The sequence below is a fragment of the Microcaecilia unicolor genome, chromosome 1 (genome assembly GCF_901765095.1).
Source record: "Microcaecilia unicolor chromosome 1, aMicUni1.1, whole genome shotgun sequence".
NCBI classification, from domain to species: Eukaryota; Metazoa; Chordata; class Amphibia; order Gymnophiona; family Siphonopidae; genus Microcaecilia; species Microcaecilia unicolor.
The window spans coordinates 759438858-759450891 of NC_044031.1; the positions used below are offsets into that span (position 1 = coordinate 759438858).

At 48.4% G+C, this 12034-nt stretch overlaps 1 protein-coding gene across 1 annotated transcript in view; it reads right to left on the minus strand.

The window, feature by feature from the left end:
- Window positions 1–318: 318 nt before the first annotated feature.
- The window catches only part of CHSY1 (chondroitin sulfate synthase 1), a 197287-nt gene continuing 185571 nt past the window's right edge, over window positions 319–12034 (minus strand). The window contains exon 3 of the mRNA XM_030189746.1: window positions 319–2176. Within this exon, the coding sequence (XP_030045606.1) occupies window positions 584–2176 (1593 nt within the window). The 3' untranslated portion in view covers window positions 319–583. The remainder of the gene's footprint in view (window positions 2177–12034) is intronic.

Consider the following 12034-nt stretch of genomic DNA (forward strand, 5'->3'; position numbering starts at 1 on the left):
ATCTGTTGAGTATCAGTTTGTGTTCATTTCCCCAACACTTATATGAAGAATTTTGTTTGGTAGGTTTAAATGCCAATGGAGAAAAAAAAAAACTAAACACTTTTACTCTAAGTAAACCCAAATCTCACCACAGTGCTGTTGCTGTCCTACAACTTGAAATTGGACATCAAAATGACACAGGTAGGACTGTGAAATGTGCAACAATACAAAACTAGGATTATTACAGTGTTTTTGTTCCATGAAGCTCTGAATTTCAGTTTTTTTCTTTTTAATCCCCTGTGAAGAGAGCAAGGAATGCAAAACTTTTTTTTTTTTTTTTTAAAGTCTGTTCATTATAAAATTCTACTTCAAGTCATAAGTTTGCAGGTCTGCTACATTAAGGTTTGGAAACAAACTTTGTTCAAATATGCAAACACTGGTCACATTTGTTTTGGTTCAAAAAACTAACAATAAGAAAGGTTCATAGAAAAAAATTCTAAAATATATCCTCATGTGCTCTTTACAAAAAGAGTTCCCTATAAATGTGCATTTTGAAAAATAAATTAGGTAATTAAAAATGAGTGTCCTTCAGGAAAGCTACATGTCAATTTGTCCTCATGGAGCCATTTGTACTACTGCTTTTGCCAAAGCTTGGGACATTTTTTTCAAGCCACAGTTCAGCCAATTGTCTCGTAGACCCATAAGTTGATGCTTTAGATCCCAGACACATTTTATACTGTTTTGGATCAAGATTGGGGTCACAAAAAACAGGGTGATGAACATGGACTATCCCAGTTTCCTGACTTCGGAAAGTTCTTAGGTTAGCATGGACTACTTTGTTGAAAAGGTCCACGTCCTCCAGACCCCAGCCTTGAATGGAAACATCAAAACCTCCAGCTTGAACAAGATCACCCTTATAAATACAGGTAATGCCAAAACCATAATTCCTCCACAAACCAGTTTTCTGTGTTAGGGCAAAGTGATTATCACTGGAAACCTTCTTAGCATAAACAATCTTTGGATCATATTGGCTAAAGATGATTGGAAAGTAGACTTGCTGCCCCATAACTGCATTTGATCTACATCGCTGAAGAAATTCTCCTGTGAATGCCAGGTCAACATCACAGAAGAACAGTAAAGAGTCATTGCTGAATTGTGAGGATCCAACTTCAAGAGCCAATGCCCTTGAAAATTCACCTGTTACAGGCAAAATCTGTATGTCCGCTCTTGGATGCTTAATACGGAAATCCCTCAGTAGCTCCACTTGTTTAGTTTTGTCAGGGTTTGAGTCTGAATTGAACAGCAGGATTACCAATTTGACATTCTGGTTGGGGATTATGCAGGTTTTTTCAAAGTTGCTCATGAACCTTGCAAACATTTCAAATCTGCCTGATAGAGGAACTAAAAAATTGATCTTCTTGTCTTTGGGCTCTTTGTGTTCAACATTCGATCTGGAAAGCTGAAATGGTACAAACATTTTGAGGGAATTAGATAAGAACGATAAAGATCCAGAATCTTGGTTTATTTTGTTAGCCAGTTCTTTGGCATCTAGCTCTTCATGCTCAACAAACTGGATCTTACTAAATGTCTGTTGTAAGTAGGCATGTCTTCTGACAGGTACGGTCATCTTCTTACCCTTATGCTTTTTATACAGAAGCAACAAGTCAAGAACATACTCTGCCCCATACATTGGATTAACTCTACGATAACCATACTGGATCTCTTTGAAGTCAATGATACGTCCCCTTGTCTTGGCATTGGCATTGATCATTTCCATGACTTGCATAACAATGTCATCTAGTGCCTCACGCTGGGAGGCATCCATCCCTCGCCGAGGTGGCTGTCCATCAACAGCAGAATAGAGATGCTTCCCAGTAAGGAATTCCCACTCTAGGATTTCATCACGGTGGTGTGGCTGGAACCTCATGAAAGAAGGTGGGATTCCAAGTTGAAAATCATCTTTGTGGATTTCTGTATTGCTGTATTTGTTCATCAGAACAATTTCCCGATGGAGCTGGATTGTGCGATGCCGCAGCTGTGCAATCTTCTGGCTCAGAATGTAACTGTGAAGCCTGTATTGATAGGGTGGGTTCTTATTTGGATGCAGTGTGATGGCTCGATGAATCTTGCTGTTGTGCAAGTCTATAATGTATCCCTTTTTGTTCTGTTCATAATTTTCATAGAACAGCTGCTGCATCTGTAACAAAAGGAGAAAGGTCAATGATTATCTGTACCACAAGGAATTTTAGTAGCAATTAGACTATCTCTAAAAATCCCCTCAGCCAAAGGAATTCTCTTCAGGCTGCATAGGGTAGGTAGGATCTACCAACTGGCTTATGGGTTCCCCCTACACCCACCAAGGACCCAAAGCTATTACATATGGTTCAGAGACCTGCAGGGAAATAATGATCTTCTATTGACTTAGAACTCTACCATTTTAAAAACCTCAGAGCACAGAATCTAGATAAAGCTTCCCAACATACTATGTAAGCCGCACTGAGCCTGCTACAGAGCGGGAAAGAGCGGGGTATAAATGCAACAAACAAACAAACAAACAAATAAATAAAAAGCTGTCTTTGGGACCCTACAAGCCAGGTCTGATTTCCAGGATATTCACAATGAATATGCATAAGATTTGTGAACATAAACTCAATATATGCATCCCATGCATATTCATTGTACATATGCAGAAAACCAGACTAGCAGTGGGATCCCAAGGATAAGTTTAGCTAGCTACAGTTTATATTATAGTATATTAAGCTTTGCCATACTACCATTAATAAAAAGATCACAGTGGTGTACATACTACCATAAACTCGAATCTGCAATTGTATAGTGTGGAAAGGAACAGTATATAGTATGTTCTCAATATAAAATTGTTTCCCTCTCCCGAGAAGGAAAACAAGGTGGAGGTCTAGACAATTGTTAAAGATATTTTTTGAATTGAAGCTGACGGAATATTTTATAACCTCCAATTAAACATTTTGCTTGTCAGAAGATGCTACCTAAGCCATAACATTTTTTTTGTTCTACTGTCCTCCAGGAAAGTGGCATCTACAATGAATATTCATGAGAGATTTGCATGCAGTGGAGGCAGTACATACAAATCACTCTCGAATATTCATTGTGGATATCCTAAAAACCTGACTGCCCGGGGTGCCTCCAGGACCAGGTTTGGGAACCACTGGCTTATACAATGGATGATTACTCTCTCACTCCATTAAGATATCAGATATCTCTTGATTTTGTATACTGTGGTCAGATCATTTTATGCTGAAGTTTATTAACTGGGATCAATTTAAAAGTAGAATCAAGGAAGTTAAGGTGCAATATAACTGTAGGGGGAAAATAGATAAGTCATGGGCGAAGGCAGAGTCAGTTCAATTTGAAAAGTAATGGAGAAGGGTTTAGTGAAAAAATTCTAGGTGAGATTGACCCTTTAAAGGAAAAAAAAGTAAAATATGCCAGCAAAGCAACGAGTGGTTTGATAAAGAATTGTTACACTTGAAACTTGTAGAAGACTTTAGCATAAACGTTAGCATAAGAATAGTCATACTGGGTCAGACTGGTCCACCTAGCCCAGTATCCTGTTTCCAACAGTGGCCAATCCAGGTCACAAGTATCTGGCAGAATCTAAAACTCACTGTATGTAAATGTTATATAAATTTATCATTCTGGAACAACCCTCCCCAAAAAAATAAATAAATAAAAACCACCAGCTAAAACCTGTAAAACTGGATTGAGAGCCATAAAATAGTTTGATGACAAAGTATGCCCCCAATCCTTCATGACATTCCACAGTGCAGGTATGCAGTTAATGTGTCTTCTATGTGTGCAGATGAATTACTCCAAATATCCTGGCAGACTGACATCAGTGGAATTATATTTGCTTTGCTTAGAATAACAAGTTGCCTTTCCGATTTGTAAACTGAGATATGTCACAGCCCTGAACATACATTTTAAACATCGCTATCCTCAGACAAAAATTTAAAAAAAAATGCAGTGAAAAGACCTGTACAGGACTTGAAGTTTTTAAAGACATGTCTAATAAAAAGTATGAATTGTATATATAGAAGACAAGGAATTTGAGTCATCCAAACTATGTATGAAATAGAAGTGCGATAGTGAATCTACTTCCAATACAATGTCAGAAGTTCTTAAAGGATCCTTTCAGGTCAATTTCCCCAGTGATTATATTCTACAGATTTAGCGAATGCTACATACCTGTAGAAGGTATTCTCCGAGGACAGCAGGCTGATTGTTCTCACTGATGGGTGACGTCCACGGCAGCCCCTCCAATCGGAATCTTCACTAGCAAAGTCCTTTGCTAGCCCTCGCGCGCACCGCGCATGCGCGGCCGTCTTCCCGCCCGAAACCGGCTCGAGCCGGCCAGTCCAGTATGTAGCAAGACAATACTCTTAAGGGAAGACACAACTCCAAATGGGAGGCGGGCGGGTTTGTGAGAACAATCAGCCTGCTGTCCTCGGAGAATACCTTCTACAGGTATGTAGCATTCGCTTTCTCCGAGGACAAGCAGGCTGCTTGTTCTCACTGATGGGGTATCCCTAGCCCCCAGGCTCACTCAAAACAACAACCATGGTCAATTGGGCCTCGTAACGGCGAGGACATAACAGAAATTGACCTAAAAAAATTTACCAACTAACTGAGAGTGTAGCCTGGAACAGAACAAACAGGGCCCTCGGGGGGTGGAGTTGGATCCTAAAGCCCAAACAGGTTCTGAAGAACTGACTGCCCGAACCGACTGTCGCGTCGGGTATCCTGCTGCAGGCAGTAATGGGATGTGAATGTGTGGACAGAAGCCCACGTCGCAGCTTTGCAAATTTCTTCAATGGAGGCTGACTTCAAGTGGGCTACCGACGCAGCCATGGCTCTAACATTATGAGCCGTGACATGACCCTCAAGAGCCAGCCCCGCCTGGGCGTAAGTGAAGGAAATGCAATCTGCTAGCCAATTGGATATGGTGCGTTTCCCTACAGCCACTCCCCTCCTATTGGGATCAAAAGAAACAAACAATTGGGCGGACTGTCTGTGGGGCTGTGTCCGCTCAAGGTAGAAGGCCAATGCTCTCTTGCAGTCCAATGTGTGCAGCTGACGTTCAGCAGGGCAGGAATGAGGACGGGGAAAGAATGTTGGCAAGACAATAGACTGGTTCAGATGGAACTCCGACACGACCTTTGGCAAGAACTTAGGGTGAGTGCGGAGGACTACTCTGTTATGATGAAAATTAGTGTAAGGGGCCTGGGCTACCAGGGCCTGAAGCTCACTGACTCTACGAGCTGAAGTAACTGCCACCAAGAAAATGACCTTCCAGGTCAAGTACTTCAGATGGCAGGAATTCAGTGGCTCAAAAGGAGGTTTCATCAGCTGGGTGAGAACGACGTTGAGATCCCATGACACTGTAGGAGGCTTGACAGGGGGCTTTGACAAAAGCAAACCTCTCATGAAGCGAACAACTAAAGGCTGTCCTGAGATCGGCTTACCTTCCACATGGTAATGGTATGCACTGATTGCACTAAGATGAACCCTTACGGAGTTGGTCTTAAGACCAGACTCAGACAAGTGCAGAAGGTATTCAAGCAGGGTCTGTGGAGGACAAGAGCGAGGATCTAGGGCCTTGCTGTCACACCAGACGGCAAACCTCCTCCAATGAAAGAAGTAACTTCTCTTAGTGGAGTCTTTCCTGGAAGCAAGCAAGATACGGGAGACACCCTCTGGCAGACCCAAAGAGGCAAAATCTACGCCCTCAACATCCAGGCCGTGAGAGCCAGGGACCGGAGGTTGGGATGCAGAAGAGCCCCTTCGTCCTGCGTGATGAGGGTCGGAAAACACTCCAATCTCCACGGTTCTTCGGAGGATAACTCCAGAAGAAGAGGGAACCAGATCTGACGCGGCCAAAAAGGAGCAATCAGGATCATGGTGCCTCGGTCTTGCTTGAGTTTCAACAAAGTCTTCCCCACCAGAGGAATGGGAGGATAAGCATACAGCAGACCCTCCCCCCAGTCCAGGAGGAAGGCATCCGATGCCAGTCTGCCGTGGGCCTGAAGCCTGGAACAGAACTGAGGGACTTTGTGGTTCACTCGAGATGCGAAGAGATCCACCAAGGGGGTGCCCCACGCTTGGAAGATCTGGCGCACCACTGTGGAATTGAGCGACCACTCGTGAGGTTGCATAATCCTGCTCAGTCTGTCGGCCAGACTGTTGTTTACGCCTGCCAGATATGTGGCTTGGAGCACCATGCCGTTCCGGCGAGCCCAGGTCCACATGCTGACGGCTTCCTGACACAGGGGGCGAGATCCGGTGCCCCCCTGCTTGTTTACATAATACATGGCAACCTGGTTGTCTGTCTGAATTTGGATAATTTGGTGGGACAGCCGATCTCTGAAAGCCTTCAGAGCGTTCCAGATCGCTCGTAACTCCAGAAGATTGATCTGTAGATCGCGTTCTTGGAGGGACCAGCTTCCTTGGGTGTGAAGCCCATCGACATGAGCTCCCCATCCCAGGAGAGACGCATCCGTGGTCAGCACTTTTTGTGGCTGAGGAATTTGGAAGGGACGTCCCAGAGTCAAATTGGTCCAAATCGTCCACCAATACAGGGATTCGAGAAAACTCGTGGACAGGTGGATCACGTCCTCTAGTCCCCCAGCGGCCTGATACCACTGGGAGGCTAGGGTCCATTGAGCAGATCTCATGTGAAGGCGGGCCATGGGAGTCACATGAACTGTGGAGGCCATGTGGCCCAGCAATCTCAACATCTGCCGAGCTGTGATCTGCTGGGACGCCCGCACCCGGGAGACGAGGGACAACAAGTTGTTGGCTCTCGTCTCTGGGAGATAGGCGCGAGCCGTCCGAGAATCCAGCAGGGCTCCTATGAATTCGAGGTTCTGCACTGGAAGAAGATGGGACTTTGGGTAATTTATCACAAACCCCAGTAGCTCCAGAAGGCGAATAGTCATCTGCATGGACTGCAGGGCTCCTGCCTCGGATGTGTTCTTCACCAGCCAATCGTCGAGATATGGGAACACGTGCACTCCCAGCCTGCGAAGTGCCGCTGCTACCACAGCTAGGCACTTTGTGAACACCCTGGGCGCAGAGGCGAGCCCAAAGGGTAGCACACAGTACTGGAAGTGGCGGGTGCCCAACTGAAATCGCAGATACTGTCTGTGAGCTGGCAGTATCGGGATGTGTGTATAGGCATCCTTCAAGTCCAGAGAGCATAGCCAATCGTTTTGCTGAATCATGGGGAGAAGGGTGCCCAGGGAAAGCATCCTGAACTTTTCTTTTACGAGATATTTGTTCAGGGCCCTTAGGTCTAGGATGGGACGCATCCCCCCTGTTTTCTTTTCCACAAGGAAGTACCTGGAATAGAATCCCAGCCCTTCTTGCCCGGATGGCACGGGCTCGACCGCATTGGCGCTGAGAAGGGCGGAGAGTTCCTCTGCAAGTACCCTCTTGTGCTGGAAGCTGTAAGACTGAGCTCCCGGTGGACAATTTGGAGGGTTTGATGCCAAATTGAGGGTGTATCCTTGCCGGACTATTTGCAGAACCCACTGATCGGAGGTTATGAGAGGCCACCTTTGGTGAAAAGCTTTCAACCTCCCTCCGACTGGCAGGTCGCCCGGCACGGACACTTGGATGTCGGCTATGCTCTGCTGGAGCCAGTCAAAAGCTCGCCCCTTGCTTTTGCTGGGGAGCCGCGGGGCCTTGCTGAGTCGCACGCTGCTGACGAGAGCGAGCGCGCTGGGGCTTAGCCTGGGCCGCAGGCTGTCGGGAAGGAGGATTGTACCTACGCCTGCCAGAAGAGTAGGGAACAGTCTTCCTTCCCCCGAAAAATCGTCTACCTGTAGAGGTAGAAGCTGAAGGCTGCCGGCGGGCGAATTTGTCGAATGCGGTGTCCCGCTGGTGGAGAGACTCTACCACCTGTTCGACTTTTTCGCCAAAAATGTTGTCCGCACGGCAAGGCGAGTCCGCAATCCGCTGCTGGATTCTATTCTCCAGGTCGGCGGCGCGCAGCCATGAGAGCCTGCGCATCACCACACCTTGAGCAGCGGCCCTGGATGCAACATCAAAAGTGTCATAAACTCCTCTGGCCAGGAATTTTCTGCACGCCTTCAGCTGCCTGACCACCTCCTGAAAAGGCTTGGCTTGCTCAGGGGGAAGAGCATCAACCAAGCCCGCCAACTGCCGCACATTGTTCCGCATGTGCATGCTCGTGTAGAGCTGGTAAGACTGGATCTTGGACACGAGCATAGAGGAATGGTAGGCCTTCCTCCCAAAGGAGTCTAAGGTTCTAGCGTCCTTGCCCGGGGGCGCCGAAGCATGTTCCCTAGAACTCTTAGCCTTCTTTAGGGCCAAATCCACAACTCCAGAGTCGTGAGGCAACTGAGTGCGCATCAGCTCTGGGTCCCCATGGATCCGGTACTGGGACTCGATCTTCTTGGGAATGTGGGGATTACTTAATGGCTTGGTCCAGTTCGCAAGCAATGTCTTTTTCAGGACATGGTGCAAGGGAACAGTGGACGCTTCCTTAGGTGGAGAAGGATAGTCCAGGAGCTCAAACATTTCAGCCCTGGGCTCGTCCTCCACAACCACCGGGAAGGGGATTGCCGTAGACATCTCCCGGACAAAGGAAGCAAAAGACAGACTCTCGGGAGGAGAAAGCTGTCTTTCAGGAGAGGGAGTGGGATCAGAAGGAAGACCCTCAGACTCCTCGTCAGAGAAATATCGAGGATCTTCCTCTTCCTCCCACGAGGCCTCACCCTCGGTGTCAGACACAAGTTCACGAACCTGTGTCTGCAACCTCGCCCTGCTCGACTCAGTGGAGCCACGTCCACGATGGGGGCGTCGAGAGGTAGACTCCCTCGCCCGCATCGGCGAAGCTCCCTCCGCCGACGTAGTCGGGGAGCCTTCCTGGGAGGTGGCCGCGGTCGGTACCGCACGCGGTACCGACGTCGGGGACCTCAACCTGGGCGATGGGCCAGCCGGCGCCACGCTCGACGGTACCGGAGGCGCAAGCACCGCCGGTACCGGAGGGGTAGGGCGCAACAGCTCTCCCAGAATCTCTGGGAGAACGGCCCGGAGGCTCTCGTTTAGAGCGGCTGTAGAGAAAGGCTGTGAGGTCGATGCAGGCGTCGACGTCAGGACCTGTTCCGGGCGTGGAGGCTGTACCGGGCTGTCCAGAGCGGAGCGCATCGACACCTCCTGAACAGAGGGTGAGCGGTCCTCTCGGTGCCGATGCCTGCTGGGTGCCGAATCCCTCGGCGACCCAGAGCTCTCGGTGCCGACATGGGGAGGAGACCGGTGTCGATGCTTCTTCGATTTCTTCCGAAGCATGTCACCGGAGCTCCCCGGCACCGACGAGGAGGACGTCGAATCCATCCGTCGCTTCCTCGGGGCCGAGACTGAAGAAGGTCGATCTCGGGGGGGCTGTACCGCAGGAGCCCTCAGGGTAGGAGGAGACCCACCCGAGGGCTCACCGCCACCAGCAGGGGAATGGACAGCCCTCACCTGCACTCCACCCGATGCACCACCGTCCGACGACATCAGCAGACGAGGTCCTGGTACCACCGACGTCGATGCAGCTATCCGATGTCTCGGCGCCGATGCAGAGGCCCGATGCCTCGATGCAGGGGCGGCCGAGGAAGATGGTCTGGACGCTGACGACGTCGATGCACTCGAAGATCCCGGTGCCGATGCCGACGAAGAGCCCGAGAACAACACGTTCCACTGGGCTAGTCTCGCTACCTGAGTCCGCCTTTGAAGAAGGGAACACAGACTACAGTTCTGAGGGCGGTGCTCGGCCCCCAGACACTGAAGACACGACGAGTGTCGATCAGTGAGCGAGATAACCCGGGCGCACTTCTTGAAGCCGCTGGAAGGCTTCGATGTCATGGGCGGAAAAATCACGCCGGCGAAATCAAAAGCCGAAATGGCGAAAATTGAAGCACCAAAAATTTAGAGGGAGAAAAAATCTCGACCGAGGCCGAAAAGAGGCCTACCCCGACGACGAAAGAAAACTTACCGGGGCAAAAAGCTGGAAGTACGGGGAGGATTGACACGAAACCCGGTCGAAGGGTTTCCGGAGCACTTCCCGACTAACAAAGCTTTCCCGAAGGAAAAAAACACGCTCAAACAGAATTTGGACGCGCGAGGTCGACTTTCCGGGGCTCGACACGGCGAAAACACGACCGTACCGAGTGCGGACAAAAGAAGACTGGCCGGCTCGAGCCGGTTTCGGGCGGGAAGACGGCCGCGCATGCGCGGTGCGCGCGGGCGCGCGAGGGCTAGCAAAGGACTTTGCTAGTGAAGATTCCGATTGGAGGGGCTGCCGTGGACGTCACCCATCAGTGAGAACAAGCAGCCTGCTTGTCCTCGGAGAAATTCTAATACAGAGTGCTGACAAGATTTGATATAAAGATGTAGTTTCCATTGACCAGTTAAACCTTGAAAAGCCGATATGTTCCTCAGTGCATTTGAGACAATGCTTAAACTCTGGTACTGTTGTTGTGGCATCATAGATAGGTGTCCAAGCTTCTTACTGGAAGCATCAGCCAAAGTTTGTGTGCTGAATTTTGGGTGCACACCGAAACTGAATTGATTAAAGAGCCTTTAATTAGGAGAGGAAGTGACGTCATCGCATAACATGGTGTACATAAGTACATAAGTAGTGCCATACTGGGAAAGACCAAAGGTCCATCTAGCCCAGCATCCTGTCACCGACAGTGGCCAATCCAGGTCAAGGGCACCTGGCACGCTCCCCAAACGTAAAAACATTCCAGACAAGTTATACCTAAAAATGCGGAATTTTTCCAAGTCCATTTAATAGCGGTCTATGGACTTGTCCTTTAGGAATCTATCTAACCCCTTTTTAAACTCCGTCAAGCTAACCGCCCGTACCACGTTCTCCGGCAACGAATTCCAGAGTCTAATTACACGTTGGGTGAAGAAAAAGTTTCTCCGATTCGTTTTAAATTTACCACACTGTAGCTTCAACTCATGCCCTCTAGTCCTAGTATTTTTGGATAGCGTGAACAGTCGCTTCACATCCACCCGATCCATTCCACTCATTATTTTATACACTTCTATCATATCTCCCCTCAGCCGTCTCTTCTCCAAGCTGAAAAGCCCTAGCCTTCTCAGCCTCTCTTCATAGGAAAGTCGTCCCATCCCCACTATCATTTTCGTCGCCCTTCGCTGTACCTTTTCCAATTCTACTATATCTTTTTTGAGATACGGAGACCAGTACTGAACACAATACTCCAGGTGCGGTCGCACCATGGAGCGATACAACGGCATTATAACATCCGCACACCTGGACTCCATACCCTTCCTAATAACACCCAACATTCTATTCGCTTTCCTAGCCGCAGCAGCACACTGAGCAGAAGGTTTCAGCGTATCAGACGACGACGACACCCAGATCCCTTTCTTGATCCATAACTCCTAACGCGGAACCTTGCAAGACGTAGCTATAATTCGGGTTCCTCTTACCCACATGCATCACTTTGCACTTGTCAACACTGAACTTCATCTGCCACTTGCACGCCCATTCTCCCAGTCTCGCAAGGTCCTCCTGTAATCGTTCACATTCCTCCTGCGACTTGACGACCCTGAATAATTTTGTGTCATCGGCGAATTTAATTACCTCACTAGTTATTCCCATCTCTAGGTCATTTATAAATACATTAAAAAGCAACGGACCCAGCACAGACCCCTGCGGGACCCCACTAACTACCCTCCTCCACTGAGAATACTGGCCACGCAATCCTACTCTCTGCTTCCTATCTTTCAACCAGTTCTTAATCCATAATAATACCCTACCTCCGATTCCATGACTCTGCAATTTCTTCAGGAGTCTTTCGTGCGGCACTTTGTCAAACGCCTTCTGAAAATCCAGATATACAATATCAACCGGCTCCCCATTGTCCACATGTTTGCTTACCCCCTCAAAAAAATGCATTAGATTGGTGAGGCAAGACTTCCCTTCACTAAATCCGTGCTGACTTTGTCTCATCAGTCCATGTTTTTGTATATGCTC